Source organism: Cyanistes caeruleus, chromosome 7 (assembly GCF_971803275.1).
Source record: "Cyanistes caeruleus chromosome 7, bCyaCae1.hap1.1, whole genome shotgun sequence".
Taxonomy (NCBI): Eukaryota; Metazoa; Chordata; class Aves; order Passeriformes; family Paridae; genus Cyanistes; species Cyanistes caeruleus.
The window spans coordinates 11631757-11648668 of NC_141707.1; the positions used below are offsets into that span (position 1 = coordinate 11631757).

The 16912-nt window shown below is 49.3% G+C and overlaps 1 protein-coding gene across 1 annotated transcript; it reads right to left on the reverse strand.

The window, feature by feature from the left end:
• Positions 1 to 497: 497 nt before the first annotated feature.
• TSSK6 (testis specific serine kinase 6) lies at positions 498 to 5613 on the reverse strand. Its single transcript, XM_023930745.2, has one exon. It carries the CDS (start codon positions 1472 to 1474, stop codon positions 566 to 568), a length of 909 nt encoding a protein of 302 aa, XP_023786513.1. The 5' UTR covers positions 1475 to 5613; the 3' UTR covers positions 498 to 565.
• Positions 5614 to 16912: the final 11299 nt, after the last annotated feature.

The following is a 16912-nucleotide window of genomic DNA, read 5'->3' on the forward strand; positions in this document are numbered from 1 at the left end:
GTCCAGCTGCCTGCAGAAAGCCTAGTGTGATTTTGGGCTGTATCACTGTGAGCTTGAAATACAAAAAAAGTGACATTTTCTGTGCAGCAGTGATTTGTAGGACCACTGATTCACCCCTGCCACCTGCTCAAATAGAGTTTGGTGATGAACAAGGCTGAGGGGAAACCAAGACCCCTGTGAGAGCAGCTCTCCTCCCACAGTCCCTGTGCATGCAGCAGCAGAGGGTGGGGAGGAGCAGACTGGGTGTCTGTGACGGAGTTTTGGTGTTCTAGAGAGCAGGCACCGTGATGGGCTGTGCTGCTGCACCTCACCAGCCTGCCCTGGCAGCTCTGCATGGCTGTTGTGTCTCCAAACACGGCCTGCAGCAGGCTCCTGCTGCTCTTTTGGGATCTGACCACCTCCCGAGAGCACACACGAGGCCTTGCTGGTGCCTCAAGTTCAACCAGCTCCACACACAGGCACCCCTGGGCCTCAAAGTAATCAACAAGCCACGGAAGTGCTTTTTCATGACAGTGTTTATTGCACCAAAGTGCTCTTCCAGAATCTTCAGGGAGGGCTGTCTCCTTCAGATGTCCCCATTCAGCCAGCGGTTCTTGGCTATCTGCCCTGCGCCGGGCCGGGAGGCTGGGGTGTACTGCAGCAGCTGGGTGATGAGGGCTTGGCAGGGCTCCGGCAGCGGGGGCAGCCCCTCTGGGTACATCACCCCCTTCTTCTGCAGCTGGGGCATGCTCTGGACGTTGGTGTCATCGAAGGGAACGTTGCCGACCACCATCATGTAGAGCATCACCCCCAGGCTCCATATGTCGTACTTCTTGGCATCATAGGGGATGCCCATGAGCACCTCCGGGGAAGCGAAGGCCGCGGTCCCGCAGAAGGTGGTGCTCAGGTCCGGATACCCCTTGAGCTCCTTGCTGAAGCCGAAGTCGCTGATCTTGGCGCGGCGGCCGTCGGCAGAGAGCAGCACGTTCTCGCACTTGAGGTCCCGGTGCACCAGGTTGCGGTCGTGCAGGTAGCGCACGGCCCTCACCACCTGCACAAAGATGTCCCGGGCGTTGGGGGCACAGGGCAGCTTTCCCAGGTTCTCCAGCATCTGCAGCAGGGTAGTGTCCATGGCCTCCATCACGATGTAGAGCTTCCTGTTGCAGACCTCGATGAGCTCGAAGACGCGCACGATGTTGGGGTGCTGGATCCTGCGCACGATGGAGAGCTCCCGAGGCAGAAACTTGAACACCACGGCTCGGGACGCTCGCTGCCGGTCCACCACCTTGACGGCCAGGGGCCCCTTGTGCTTGCTGGAGGTGGCCGCTTTCACCTTGGAGAAGCTGCCCTCCCCCAGCGTCTGACCCAGCCTGTATCCCAGCTCATTAAGTAACTTCTCTCCTCCATCAGATTTTGGCATGATCTGTGATTCCGATGGGCTTGGTTGGAGCTGATGTTCCGCTCCAGGATCGGGAAACTGTAATGTCTGGTGCATGGCTGCTGCTGCTCTCCTTCATCTATGGCAACCCTTTGCTTCTACGCCCCACCTGGGCATTGTGATGGGTGGAATGTTGTGTGTGACGGCTCCTTCGGGATGTGACATGGGCACCTGGGGGGACCCCTCTGCTCAGGGGTGCCCCTGGCATGCCTGCACACACACAGGGAACAACTCTGCTGGGGCTGGATATTTTGGAGTATTTTTACCCTTTCTGCCTCTTCACTTGAGCTCTCAACATAGCGCCGTGTGGATGGAAGTTTAAATGTCGGCTTTCTGGGGCCAGGGAAATTTGGTGACCATTTGGGGATCTATACCAGTTTTCTGCAGGGTATTAGTTACATTAAAATCCAAACTACACAGGAGTGACTTCTACTGGCACTGTGACCCACCTTGGCTGGCTATAAATATTGACTCCTTTGGTGATGGTGCACAGAGATATTATATTACTAGGGAGGCTTTCTGACCTTTTGTGGGGTGGATGGGGAACTTTAAATGCATCTTTCAGAAAAAACCCCAGCTTTTTGGTTTCTGGAGCTTGGAATTGCTCTTTATCCATTTTGATCACAATGATATTTTGGAGACTTACAGAGAAGTGAGGTCTGAGATCCTTCAGAGACCTTCTGAAACTTGGCTTTTAAAAGGTTTTAGTCAGTTTTAGTTGCCATAATGTGGCAGTCAAACTGAGCAGAGGGCAGCTGGGCTGGGCCACAGCACCCACTCTAGAGCAAGGCATCCTTTCTATCACACACTGTGTCAGTGTTGGCTCCTTCTTCCAGGTGCTGCATCCTTGGTTTCACAAACAGTTGTTTCTGATTTGTGCTGGGTTTTTTAAGCTGCTCGAGTATCCTGTCCTCCCTGTGGAGCCCACATTCCCTTTCCAGCTGTACAAAGAAGCCTAGGACCACAAAACCCCATCTTCCAAAACACCAACCCAAATGCTATTTTTAATTTTTGAATACATGTTTCATTTTGCAAGTCAGTTATAAAGGAAAATGGTGATCAGCTGAAGATGAAAAAAAAAAATTTCTTGTAAGTCCATCTTGTCAGTATTGTGAAGTCCCTTTGAGGAAATTAAAATAGCTCAAAGCTGCAAACGTATGTGCTGCAGGGGAGATTTACTCTGAGCTAAGAGCAAGAAAAGCAGTCACCATGTTGAGTTTTATCTGCTTAGAGGTTGTGGGTCCAAACCAAGGCACTTTCCCACTTCAGAAATTATTTCTACAGGCCAGTTGGAAGTATGGGAATTCAACGTGCCACGGAAAAGTGGCTGCCAGGCATATACCACCTGGAGTGCCATGGGGCATGTCTGGGCCTTCAAATAAATGCCCCCAGGTTTCTTATTTCTGAAGTGGATCAGCAAGAAGCCATTTCCAGAAGTCCCTGTTCCAAAACTGGCGTTACTAAACACAAAAAATTCCCACCTAGCAGTCAGCAGGCCAGATGCAGACACCCATTTTGCTGGATATGCACGATTTCCTGACAAGTTTAGCCCTTGAGTCATAACCACAGTGACTTCAGCAGAGGTCTGAGCTGGCCTTTTCAGAGGAGCTGGGAACTTCGAGATGGCCAAACACAACTGAACCAACATGGGCACTTTTCATGAGGGGAAAGTGCTTAGGCCAGGCTTCCCTCCCTCACTTACTACCAGAGCAGCTCTGTAAAACACTGCTGCTGCTCCTGGGAATAGAAGGACATGTGCAGACATCTACAGGGGCTTGGCTGATGCTCAGAATGTATTTTAAAACAGGAATGAGCTGTCACATCACAGGCACCTTCCCAAAGCCCACAGGTAAATCCTCACTAATGGGAAGCCCCTTTGAAGCCCCTACAACAGCATAACCAGAAGAGGGAGTGTCCACTCTGGTGTGGAAAAACCGAAGTGGCAGCTCCAAATCAGACTTCAGTGGTAAGGAGTAATGTGGAGGAGTCCTGTGCTGCTGATAATTCTTCATCTGCTTGAGGAAGCAGGTTGCTTTGGGAAAGTTTTCTGCAGATTTGGCTGAAATGGGCAGTTTCAGTCTCAGTAAGCCCTCCTGGGAGCCCAGAAAAAGCCTTGTGCAGTCAGATGGTGCTGGAGCATCCTGGGGGTGGGAGGGCTGGAAGGAGAAAGGGAAGCAAGCCCTGGTTTCCCAGGGAGGAAGCAGCTATCTATCAGCTGTCGAAGCAAACACTCCCCCTCCTGTACGCTCCAGGCTGCAGCTCTTGGAGCTGCCTTGGCTGCAGGCATCACTGCTGTGCATCCCTGCGCTCCTGCCCCACTGCCAGCAGCATGGCCTGCGACCGCTGCTAACAGCTCCAAAGGCAGGCAGCAGGAGGCTGGGATGAGAGGCTGTGGTTTGGCAGGGCACTGCCAGGCAGAGGAGGAGGAATGACAGCTGAGCTCAGCTTTCTGTGCTGTCCTGAGATCTCAGAGAAACAGATTTTTGCTCGGCTGTACGCTGGCTCAACATTTATTGGTATAAAAACGCACCCAAAAATCTCTTTTGCTTTCAATCCCTGCACCTCAAGTACTGCTACTTGTGGTATAAATATTTAGGTCACACTGATATACTTTAGTAGTTTACTCACTACCAACATATACAAAAAAACCCCTCACCTTCTGTGCTCTCTAGAGCGTTTTTTGCATCAAAGCTGTGCTTGTAGAACTGATGTGTTCCATTGCTCTCATTAATGAGAGCAATCAGAAATCAGGCAGCAATTGCTGTTTTGTTAAGTGTGGCATGTGAGCAGAAAGAGCTGGTCTGCAGAGGTATAAATTACTGGAGCTCACTGTCAGGGATTTTGTGATGGGATGTTTCTGACTCTGGTGGCACGTTTGTGCATCAGTCTGGCATGTAGTTAGTCCCTCTGTCAAGGGGCTGATCAGCTCCTGAAGGACCATCCCTCTTCCAAAAGGCTGATCAGCTCCTGAAGGACCATCCCTCTTCCAAAGGGCTGATCAGCTCCTGAAGGACCATCCCTCTTCCAAAGGGCAGATCAGCTCCTGAAGGACCACTGGGTAAGTCAGCCTTGCTGGGAAGCTAAAGCAGCTGAAGGTCTCTGGCCTCATGCACCTGAGGCCGCACTCTTAGGCCAGAAACATCTCTTCATGGAAATAAGAATTTAAACTGTGTGAGGGACACACAGTTAAATAGGTTAAAGGTTAATTAAATAGGTTTGTAAGCCATCAGAGGGAAGAGACACTTGTGAGTGCCTCAGTAGGTGCCAAAGGAGATGAAAGATAGAAGGACTAATGGGCTGCTCTGCAAAGAGGATTTTGCAGCTGGCATGATCAGGCTGCACCTGCCAGGAGTCTCAAACCTGAAGGCAAAAAACTTGAGCGGAGAGGGAGACACAATGGGTTAAGCAGGCAGTGACAAGTGAGTTGCTGGAGGAGCAGGAAGACTCTCTTGGCAAGTCTGTCTCTGGGAGGCTTTGAACCAAAATTCTTATGGAAAGAGGAAGCACAGTGAGATCATATGCCTCCATCCTTGCAGTAAGTGGAAAGTCATGCCTGGCTTGTCAGAGCAAAGGAAAACCAGCTGCACGGGGAAGCAATCTTTCCTTGTTAGTGCTGGAATGCCTGCAGGAGGGGTGGGCATGGCTGCAGAGAGAGGGGAGCAGATGGGGTACTCAGCCTCGGAGCTCCCCACACCCTTTCTGGCTGAGGTGTGGATCCCCCTGTGTCTCTGGTCCCAGTGCCTCCTTTCCAAAAGCTGGGAAGCTGCTGCTCTCTTGGCCCTTGCTGCAGACACTTGGCTCGGCCTTCAAGTGGCCGATTCCTGAGCGCTTACCAGGGGATCCTGCAAACACAGGCCAAGGGAAGGGCTGTGCAGCACCGACAGCCTGCTGGGTCAAGGGAAGCGCTAAGCCTGCTTTTCCTGCCCCTCTTCAAGGCCAGGGAGAGAGCTCAGTCAGCCTGCTGAGGTCCCCTTTGGGGCTGGCAGCTGGTGACAAAGCCGTGGGCACCAACTGGGGCTCCACACTGCACACACCTGAAGGCAAGGAACATGTCTCTGCTCTCCTTCTTGCTTCAGGATCCACAAAAAACCTCTTTCATAGCTGAAAGATTAAATGCCTCCCACAGCTGGTGACTTGCTTATCTGTGTTTGTGTGCTGCTGTCTGTCCCCAGGCAGAGTCAGCCCGTGCTCCCTCATGGCTGGCTGTCCAGCAGGAGGGAGAGGGCTTCAGGTGAGGATTTAAGTAAGGCACAGCTTTCAAAAGCCACAGCAAGGGCCTCTTGGGTTAGTGGAAATGGAGTTGGAAGTGGGTGGCAATGAAGGTCAAGAGGAAAACTTCTCAGCTCCCAACTTTTCTCACCACATCAAGTTTATGTCTGTTAAATCCAAATATAATCTAGAAAAACAGATAATCATTTTGTGTTTAACTATCCCAAGAGAACAACACTTTCCTCCTTACACTGATTTACTTACCTGCCTATGGAGAGCATGATGTGCTCAGAAAGAGATTTAGTTGTCTGGCACCTATTGTAAGCAATTTGTGGCCACTTAGGGATTGCAGAATTTGGCTACAGCAGCCATGGTGCACAGGGTTGGAAAGCCGATGGCAAAGCTTTAGAGCTCTGAAGCAGATGTTCAAATGTTTTTAAGTGGTATGAATGTTATCAGGGGCTGATTTAATGAGATACTGTGGAGTCCTGTGGTAAAACCATTCCGGAAGGTGCTCCACAAATCCCTGAAGTGGCTTCTCCCACAGGTCTGGTTAGCCCTGGATGAGCCAGTCAGGGAGGAATGAAGGAGGGGACAGACTAGACATGCAAACCTTCACCATGAAGAGAGCTTCAGAGCTGTCAAGAGTGATGAGAGAGTTCAGACTGAGATCTGAAGATAGCAAGGCCAGATTCTAAAGGCCCACTTAAGTGGCAGAAGGAGGTGATCTTGGACCAGGTAGTTGGTGTGCGCATATCAAAGAGGGAGGGAGACAAGCAGGCACTTTGGGAACGAGGCTGGTGGCAGCTGACAGGGTCTGGAGGTCTGTTTGCTGAGCAGACACCATCTGTTTACTCCATCCAGCATCTCACTGCACAGGCCTTTACGGTACTTGAAGCTGAAACTGCCTGAGAAATCAAGCAAGAAACTATCCATGACCCTGGGAGGAAAACTGCCAAGGAAACCGAGGCTTATCACACCCAGCTGCCAAGGGATGGGTGGTTTGGGTGGGGAGAGAGCACAGCTCTGCTCACACCAGCAGATCTTGCATTACACTGGCTGCTTTGCTTTCCAGCACACTGGGACTTTTTGCTGCTTTCCTGCCTGTGGATTTCCCTCAAAGGGAAGCGAATCCATCGAAGGAAGAAGCCAGGTGTTCCCCCTGGCTGTGGGCAGTGGCTGTGGGGCTGGGCTGGAGGGATGGCATTCCTTCACCCCACTGTTTGCTCCCATGACATGACATATATATTTGTAATCTCCCAGTGCCCAAGCCAGGAGGAATACACAATATCACAGTGCCCTCTTGGGGGCAGGTGTTCCTTGGAAATAGACCTTTGTGATTACTATGCTGGAGATCTCACTGATTGCCACTGTTGTTGATTCTAGCAGCTCCTGCTGCTTGGCTAAATCATGGAATTTCCCACTGAAGTCCTGCGTACTCCCACATACTCCTCCTGGAGAAGAGTTCAGAGTTTGGCCTTGGGTTTTTATTTTATTGCTATTTCTCTGTGGCTGATCAGCGCTTTGAATCTAAAGTGACTGGGGTGAGGAGTTCCTGAGTGAGGATGGCAGTCTGCCCTCAGAAATGAAACCTGTCTTGTTTAAACACCGTCAGATCACTCGGCCCCAGCAAGAATCAAATTGTTTTAACAATAGATTTAATTAGCTGGTGTTTGTATTCCTTCACAGAGCACTCGAGTCCTGCTGCTAGACCTGTCTGCAAGCCCTTGCATCTGGTGGACAGGAGTGTGAAGAAGGAGTGAAGCGTGAAATAAGGACGTGGATAAGTGTGGCAATTCCCTGCTGGCTGCCAGAACAGCCTGGAGAGGGGAGACTGCAGCCAGTCTCTCTTCCTCTTCAGATTTTGCAGTGCCATCTTTTGTCAAACATGAAAAAGAAATAAAATGTGAATAAAAACAGAACTTCCAGCAAGTATTTGGGATGATCCTACGGAACTGTAGCTATACCACAGCTGGCTCTCGATGCCCTACTGTTGTCCTTAATGCTCTCAGTGCAGGACTCTTAAGTCCAAATACTTTGCCTGTATAGTGGCCACTCTTGACTTAGTTCAATTCAGGCTGGATGTTAGCAAGAATTTCTTCACTGCAAGAGTGGCTAGGTATTGGAACAGGCTCCCTTGGGAAGTGGTGGAGCCACCATCCCTGGGAGCGTTCAAACACTGAGCAGACGTGGCACCTCACAATGCAGCTTAGTGGGCATGGTGGCATTTGGTCAAAGGTTGGGCCTGATGCTCTTGGAGTGATCTTTTCCAACCTTAATGATTCTATGGAACAAACTGACTTGTTTTTTGGAATACAGACCTATAATTTCTCTTATTCCTTATGTTTGTGGGGTTATGAAAGGACCTCTGTTTTAAGAAAGATATGAAATGACAAGCCTTTGCATTTGTGACAGGTTTTCCTGCATGAGTGGTTTTGGGGGTTGGTTTTGGTTTGTTTTGTTTGACTTTTGTTTAAAAAATTTGGCTAAAAGCCTGTCTGTGGTGAGGATTCAACTGAAAAAGATGTGCCACCTGGCAGATGAGTCCATGACCCTAAAAGCTGAGTTTTCTAAAAAAGCCAGACTCCAAGATTGATGCTGAGGGCTCCCTCAGCTTTTGTTTTTTTTTTCCTTTCTAGATCTAGGTGGCTTCACATCAAAAACAGTGTTTTCCTAAATGCCAGGCCTAAAATCTTGTTCTGGGCTCTGCCAGTCAGTCTTTCATGTTGCTGCTTTTCTCACGTCATTATGTCCCTAAAGACAAGGCTTCCCAGGGCAGCCCTTGGACATCATCCAGCTACACCAGACAGCACAGGCAGCAGGGAAGATGGAGCAGGGGGCAAAAACATCATGGTGTGAGCAATGTTTGTCCCACTAGGTGCAGTTGGGAAATGCTGGGACAGATCTCCTTCGGTTTTCCTGGGTCTGCACTCTTAGTTATCTGGGATGGGGGAGAAAACCTTGTATTTCTGAGCACACCTTGCTGTGTGTGCTGAAACCTTTTAGCTTGCAAAAACAACTGGTTTCCCCAAATCCCCACGTTTTTTTGTAAGCTCTGACACAGCATCTCTCCTGTGTTGCCTTTGTTTCCTTGGCTCTTGCTTGGCCTCAGCCTGTATAAAGGCTTTGCCTGCTTTCGTTTTGCTGCTCAGTGGCTCTGTTTTAAGGGGACAAGTTGTTTGATTGCCACTTACTGGCTCCTGCTCTCAGATTGTTGTAAATTCAGCAAGATTGAACTGTGTGGCCTGAGCTGGACTACAGCTGAGTATTTTAGAAAAGCACCTGTATTTTAGGAAAGAAGCAACGCTTTTGTGGACAAGAGGAGAGAAAACCTATGTTTTGAGAGGCTGTGGTGGTCTTTCAGGGCGAGGTCTTGGCACCTGGAGGAAGGATAGCTGCTGCTAGGGACATGGCTTAAATCTGCTCGGTTCTGGCCAGCCTGTGAGCCTGGAGAGTGTGTGGGGAGCAAAGCTGAGCCATGCCCTGCAGGCGATGTGTCTGGGCACGGGCACTGGGTGAGCGTGGCAGGGTCTCCTCCTGCAGCTGCTGCCAGGGCACTTGGAGAGAAAAACAGCATTGCCTCTGCCTCCAGCATGCAGGCTCTGCCTCAGGAGCAGGCTTTGAATTTTGAGCAGAGAAAAACCTCTCTTGTGCGTCTATCTTCCCACCTCCCAGTGGGTTTCTTAATATAGATTTCAGAGAAAACAACTGCTTTTTTTTTTTTTTTTCAATTTCTTTTTGAGAAGGAAATGTGTTCAACACCTTCCCTCATTTCCCCCCTCCTTTGCTGTCCCACCAAGCCTGTATCACCAGGTTGCAATGGTAGCAAGCTAAGCAGAAGTGCAAAGATGACACCTCTGGGCTCTTAGGCACTGCTGGAATTCTGGCAGTGGTGGGAATCAGGCACAGCCTGTTTGTCAAGACAGAAAATGTTTTGTTTCTCCCAGATATCTGTCTGACAGGTAGGTGTGATAGAGAGAGGCAGCTGAGTGATCATTAAGGTGGCATTGTCTCCTGTGCTCTTCCTTCTCCCAGCCACTCCAGTGTCCTGAATGCTCAGCAGGACTGATGAGGCAGGGTTTCATCAGTGACTGTCAGAGGCAGAAATAAATAACGTCCAGTCACTCAATTTCTATCTGCTTGTGTTGGCCATACCTTGTATTTACATGGTACCACCAGAAACTATTTTCAAATGTTAAAATTTAAATGAGCACACGGTCCTGCAGGCTAAATCTGTTACCAGTGATAACATTTCCACTGTAGTTTGTTTTGTAGTGCCTCAAGAAAAGCAACTGATTGGAGTGATTTATTTCCAATCCTAAGGAAAAAAAAAGTAGCCTTGGAGCCTTTGTCAGCACCAGAGGAAAAGCAACCACAGCCCTGGGCAGGCGGTGTCTGCAGCCAGAGAAACGACTGATAACAACTTTCTCATCTTATCACTTCACAGATTTTATTTTTTTATTTTTTTTTTTGCTATAGGATGCAGACATGAAAGGGTCTCTAGGGTCCTCCTGCCCTACATGGGAACTGCAGCAACTGGCCTGGCACAGCTTGAGAAACTGCTTGTCTTACTCACTGTGTAAGATGTGGCTGATGGATGAGGCTGTATGGGGGAAGGAGGGGTGGATTGAGAGCTGTCTGGGGTCTGTCAGGGCTGGCATGTGGGGTAACTTCCCCCCACTGCAGGAGGGGTCCCCAGGTACCCCTGTTTCATTTCACCCAGGTAACAGAGGAATCACTATTACCCTACACACTTGTGGGCACAGCCCATCACCTGTGGGGCACCTCTGGGTCTGACTGTGCTCCCACAAGCTGCCTGGTCCCAAGGGAGATATGGCTGCAGTCATCCAGAGATGCTTCAGGTCTTTGTCATTTACCAGTTCCTCAAGTGGCTTCCCATGCATGTTGCACAGCAGCAATGACAAAACTGGAGTGCTGTCACAGACAGATTACTTTTCTGTGTGAGATGTGTGAGAAATTGGTGTGACACCGGCTGAGAAAGCCCCTGAGGGCCACTGAGCAAGGAAGCACCACCACTGACTAAAACCTCCCCAGAGGATGTGGCCAGGCTGGGATTATGTGCACCAGGCACCTGGTGGTGGCTCTCTTTCCTTCTAGCATCCCTTGTGGTTGGTTTTTTGCATTCCTCAGTGAAGCATCCCTTTGCAGATTTTACAGGCTCGGTTTCTGATGAGGAATATTCGAAGGGTCTGAATTGCTGAAGGGAAAAAAGTCTGTTTAGGAGATGAGGACTTTTTGTATCTCTTTTCCTGACTTTTCCCACTAGGAAAAGACTCTTAATACTTATAATGAGGAGAATTTCCCACCTAGCTGCCTTGTTTTCAGTTTGTATGTTCTTTTGTCCCTTACTGGCAGACACAGCCTCTGGCAAGGGAGAAGCTGCTGTTTCTCCAGCCCCTCTGAAATTCCTTCTCACCTCTCAGAATACCAAACATATCTGATAACTCAGGCTTGGCTGCAAGGTGCTGATCAAGCAGTTTGTCCTCAGGCATGGGAAAAGGCCCTGGATTATGAAATCTTCAATTATTCTGCTGACAGAGTTTGTTGATTCTCCCTGTGCTGCTGTGACCCTCAGATAGGAGATGTTCTCCTGGTAGTGGTCAGGGGAGCATAGCAAGCTGTTGCTGGTGCTTTCCAGGCAGGGCATTTGTTTTCTGTAGCCCCTTTCCCCACTCTCTTTGAGGAGCATCTGATTTTTAGGCACTGTTGCTGTATCTTCCTGACTCCAAAAATAGGTGTCTCTGTTTAATTAATTATGCTTACTTCTCCTGGGTGCATAATTGCAGGAGCCAGGTGAGAGTGCAGTGTCTTGCTTCCTCATCTCTCAGGACTTCATTAACGACAGCTGATTGTCCCCATGTCCCTTGCATGCACGATTTACAGCCTCCTTCATCACAAACTGAGCAGCTTTTTCCTGCTTCTTTCGAGGCTTTTTGTGTTCACCGTGGGCAGATGATGGTGGCTGGTGGTTCCTGAGGCAGATGTGGGAACGGGAGCAGTGCGTCCTGCAGCTCCCACTCCTGTGCCTGCCTGAGACACCCTCTCATCTGCATCTGCTGAGCCAGGAGATTTGCAGGGCAGGGCTCTGGGTGGGCAGATTACCCTTATCCTGGTGCCTGCCTCTCCTGCACACCTCCCAAAGGCACTTCTTGTCACAGGGACATTTCACAAGGCTTCCTTGTAGCTGCAAACCCCAGATTTTCTTCTTGGAGCAGCCTCAAAGGGCATTTCACTTCCATGCTTCCTAGCACAGGACTTGCGTGGGCACATTGGCATTTCCAGCCCTCTGCCATAAGTGCTGGAAGGAGACTTCAGTTCCTCAAACCCTCAGATAAAATGTTCTGGGGAAACTTTGCTGCATACTCTCTCAGTCTGTGAGACCCATGACATGATTTTTGGAGTTGTCTCTCTGTGGAGAACCAGGAGTTGGACTTAATGAACCCTGTGGGTCCCTTCCAGCTCAGGATATTCTGTGATTCCATGAGGCTACTGCAAAGGACAGGGAAGGGCACTGGAAAAATCTTTTTCCCAGCCTGTTTATTCTCATGTTCATGCTGCGCTGAAAAAAAATCAGCCGCTGGGTGTTGTCATGGTGTTGCCTCCTGCTTCGCATTTCACGTTGCTCTGCGTGGGCAGATGTCACCTGTTTAATTTCTGTTTAATTTCTAAGGTGACTGCTGCCAGTGCTGTGATCTCAGCTAATGCCTGAGACCCCAACAAGTGACACTTACTGTAAAAGCAATCCCCTGTAGCGCTGCCCCTGCCTGGGAAACTGCACCTTAGGCAGCCTCTGCTCTGCTGTCTCTACCCATCACAAACCTGAGCATCAAAAGTTAGAGCCTTTGATTGAAACCTGCCAGAAATGATGTCTGCTCCCTGCCTGAGCCCTCGCTGGAGACCTGCATGCAGTGTGGGTGGGAGTCTGCAGAGGGGCTCTGCAGAGGTCAGGGCGCCCACCCGCCTCCTGTGCCGCATTTCTCCCTGCACAGGGTCACCTGTGGGCAAAACAGCTGCTGCTGCTGCAGGTTTCCATTAGACTGCCTACCCAGGGACCCAGCTTTTCTCTAGTTAGCAAAGAGCAGCTTTCCAGTGGAGGACATCCCAGCTGCTGCAGGATGGGCAAAGGGAGGACCCCTCCTCCTTGGCCACAGAGAGAAAAGCTGGCTGGGCTGGGGTGGCAGCGAGGGCAGGGGAAGGGGCTGTTGAGAAAGGATGATTGTGGCCATGTTTCATGCTGGCAGCCTGTGTGGAGGGTTATCATTTATCATCTGTCTTTAAGAGCCTGCTCTACACCCTTCCTTTGGGGAATCAGAGCCACTTAGTAATTCACAGGGTTTGGCATCTATAAGCTTTATTTTTCTACCAAATTCTTGTAGGAAGTGGGAATCTGGGGCAGGTAGGTAGCTTTAGGGAGCATCAACCTCTTGAACTGAAAACAAGTTCTCTTTATCTCCTGTTCAAAATCTCTGTAACTTCTCCAGTGACTTCTCTGACATGTGCCCAGGAAGCAAAACAAACATGGGGTTTGGACTGGTTTATTTTGCAGAACAACTACTTGCAGAATCAATGCTGGGTTGTTTTTCTTCTCCTTTGCTGAAGCCAGAAATAGGTCAAGCAGCAAACCAGCGTTTCTGGGGCAGCCAGGAGGACTGGTGTATGTAGGTGTTTCAGAGGTGGCCTCTCTCTGGGGTTACTGCTCTGCCTGAAATCCCCACATCTCCCCTGTGCTAGAAGGAGGAGGAAGTGAATTGTTTGCAGCAGAGAAATGAAACCACTTAAGATTTCCTCGAACAAAGAGGGCAGGTTTTTCAATAGAAAATGCATCTCCTACGTCCTCCTACAAGGCTCTGTACCTGTGACACCCAGCTCTGCTCCTTCTCTCCCGACGTTTGTGCTCAGGAGCTGCTGCCCTTCACTCAAGCCCCCCTCTAGTTAACACTGTACCTTGCCTGAGGTCAGGCTGTGTGAGGCAGGAAATCTTCTTAATGGAAGGGAATAAAAGCGTCTTGCATTGTACAAAGCTATTCTGGATCACATATGGGGTTGTCAGGTCTGTTCTAAGTCACATTTAAGTTAATATGGTCACAGCAAGGCAGCAATATTCACAGTATTTTTGGTCCACTCTTCAGTAAGGTTGTCCCACTTAATCTCCCTTGGAAAATCGTAGCCCTGGAGATTGGCTTTATTTTCTGCAGATCTTTCAGATGTTTGCTTGTCTCTTTTGGATGTCTGGCGGCATTGTCACTGACAGAGGCTGTAACAAGCTGTTGCATAGGCTTTCACAGGCAGTCAGTCACTGCCTTGGAAAAAAATAGGGGTCCTTGTTTCTTCCTGTGCCATGTGCCCCCCTGAGTGTGAAATCAACCCTTCAGAACACACAGTCAGGACATGAGGGTGACAGCCCAGGGATTGTTTAGCATTGCTCCTAATTGTTGGGGCAGCAGAGGAATGGTAATTAGACACATGCACTCTTCTATTTCCTACCTATGCTGTGGGGTTTTTTATATCAAACTGGCTTGCTTGAAAGGCTGAGTTCCTGGACCTGAAATCCAGGAGCCATGGGGTATCTGCCACTGACTGGCAAGGGCTGAGAACTGCCAAAATGTCCTCTTAAGAGTGCTCACGTCAAATAGCAGAAGTAGTTTGAGAGATCTCTCCAGCCAAGGTCATAGGAAAGAATTTTATAAAAGCAAACAAACCATCAGACTGTTTTGGAAAATGCAAATGAGAAACCTGCTTTATCACTGCATCTGAATGGGAGCTGCTTGCAGAGGAAAGCGAAGAAAGCCAGGGATGGGAAACGACCTTCCAGAGCTTTGACCCTGCTGCCACGTGGCTCTGTCACCCAGGACTACTCAGTAGCACAGCCACTGTGACAGCCCCTCAGAGTCCCTTCCTTGCCAGCTTCCTCACCACATCTTCAGAAGAAATTAGAATAGCCCTGCTCAGATGACACCCAGTGTGTCTGTGCTTCCTTCCACATGCAGGTCGCTTTTAACATCTTCTGTGTTGGCTGCTGCAGCCTCTTGCACCCGAGTATGCAAATAGCTCCCTCCAGCCCAGGAAATACACAGCCAGGCTGGGTTTTCTCCAGTCTGACCTTGTAATTTCTCCCCTCTTTTGAATTGCTGCATGGCCCAGGTCATGATCAGATACAATGTGAGAGAGAAGCTCATTTCTTAGCTGCATTCATGTTTGGTAGGGTCAGTGTAACATCACTTCCTTTCTGTGGAATACGTAGGCTGACTACATGCAAAGAAAAGGCTTTTACCCACTCTTGTTCTTAATGATGGTCATTATGGGAGGCAGAAGGAACAGGCAACAAGACTGAGATCCCATTGTGATGCACAGTGCATGAACACCAAGTGTTACACTGGCCCTGCTTTGTATTAGAGTCTAATTGCAGCCTGTCACAGTCAACAAACCATTTTTTCCATAATGGAAACCACACGCATTCTGTATTACACAGTATGCTAAAAGATACTGCAAGAGCTGGAGAAAAGAGCCCCTCACTTTTCAGTTATGATGAATTTTTGTTAGTAGGTATAATTTATCTGTTCAATAAAGGGTAGTTATTCCCCTATTGACCTGCAGGATTTTAATAAAGAGTAACTGTGTGGCCTGACAACCTTCTTTAAGCACCTACTTAAAAAGTAACAGATGTTAGGCTAGTACGAATAATATTCTGTGAACAGGGTTGTTTTTCATTTTGTGTACCTCCTTAGCCCACCCCAGCAGTGGAGGAGAGCCTCCACTTACATAATTATTGAAATTTGGATAATGGAAATCCTTGCCCTGCCCAGCCTGTGTCTCGATGCTGTGTGATCTGCTTTGCTGTTCTCTGCCCTCGATGTACAACTGAGAATCAGAGTGCTCATGGCCTGGTTCTTCAGTCAGGGACTGGAAAAACAGGGACTGCTAACAAAGCCTGGGGAGCTGTGTGTGGTGAGAAACACACGGTGGTGTTTTGTCCCTGGGCCTTCCCATGAAAACTTCTATATGAAGGGTTCTGCTCCTGCTTGTTGTTGCTAATTTGATATTTGTATCGGCACTGCAGTTTGTCCTTTATGTCTTGGTATTCTGTGGGGGCAACAAGAAAGGATGCTGCTTGTTTGTGAGCCTAAAGCCTAAGGAAAGAATGTGATGAGAAAGCTTTGATAGCAGTGAAATGGCTGGGGACAGAGGGAAAGAAATGGGCAAATATTAGCAAGGATACAGATGAGCATGGGAATGCTCTGAAATGCCAAGAGTTTGTGTGAGTTTGGAATTTGTTTTTTAACTGAATTAAGTGACTCTGAAGCACAAACACTTGGGCAAAAGCAGATCAGCAAAGAAGTCTCTGTGTAACATCAGCTTCCAGCAAAACCCAAACAACAAACAACCCTGGGAGACCCAGACCTCATGTGCACCTTTCCTGTAGCATCTGCAGCATCAGGGGACTCACCTGTAACTTGATGCACCAAAGAGATTTATGCAACAGCTCCCTTTCTCAGCCTGTGCTGCACAGCAAGCAGGTCAGTGATCAACCTGCTCTTCCCTTGGGACTTCATCTCCCTGGAGTCAGGGAGAGTCTCTGCATTGCCATCAGCTTCACAGACTTTGGGTCAGGCACTGAGGCTTGTCCTCAGCCAGCTGAACCTTATTCAGGTTCTGAGGCATAATATTTCATTTAGGTTTCTTGTTTCCTGAGGCTGTGGACAGTCTTACATGAAAGAAAGCGCTCAGGGACTTGAGGCTGAGTCTGCTCCCTGGAGAGTGTGGAGGCTCAGAGCAGAGTGGGGCTGCAGGAATGGCAGTGCTGGCTCCAGACATTCATGCCTGCCCCTCAGCCTGTGCTGGACCCCTGTGGGGAGCTGGTAAATGAGATCATGTGAAGCCAAGTGGCTTGGCAGCAGTAGGAGGAGCTGATCATCACTGTTTCCTCAGGTGTCAGCCCCTAGAACAGGAGTGGGTGAGGGGATGACGCTGTTGGGCTGAAGTAGGTAAAATGCAGAATGCGCAGTGAGGGTGTGTAAGTGGTGCTCTGCTCCAGCCCCACAACTGCCCCTGTCCTCCCCTAGTTCCAGGTGAGCATTCCCTCCTCCCCCTGCTGGGGAATTTGGGTTAACCTTTTACCTGTGCCTGAATTGGCTTTTAATTCATGTCTTGCAGGAGGCAAGAGAGGATGATGGTGTATCGCTCCTAAGCGCTGGCTGCTGCTGCTTTTTGTACAATTGTTTTTAAAGCAATAATCATTTTTATATAGTGCTAAATCCAGCTGAGCAA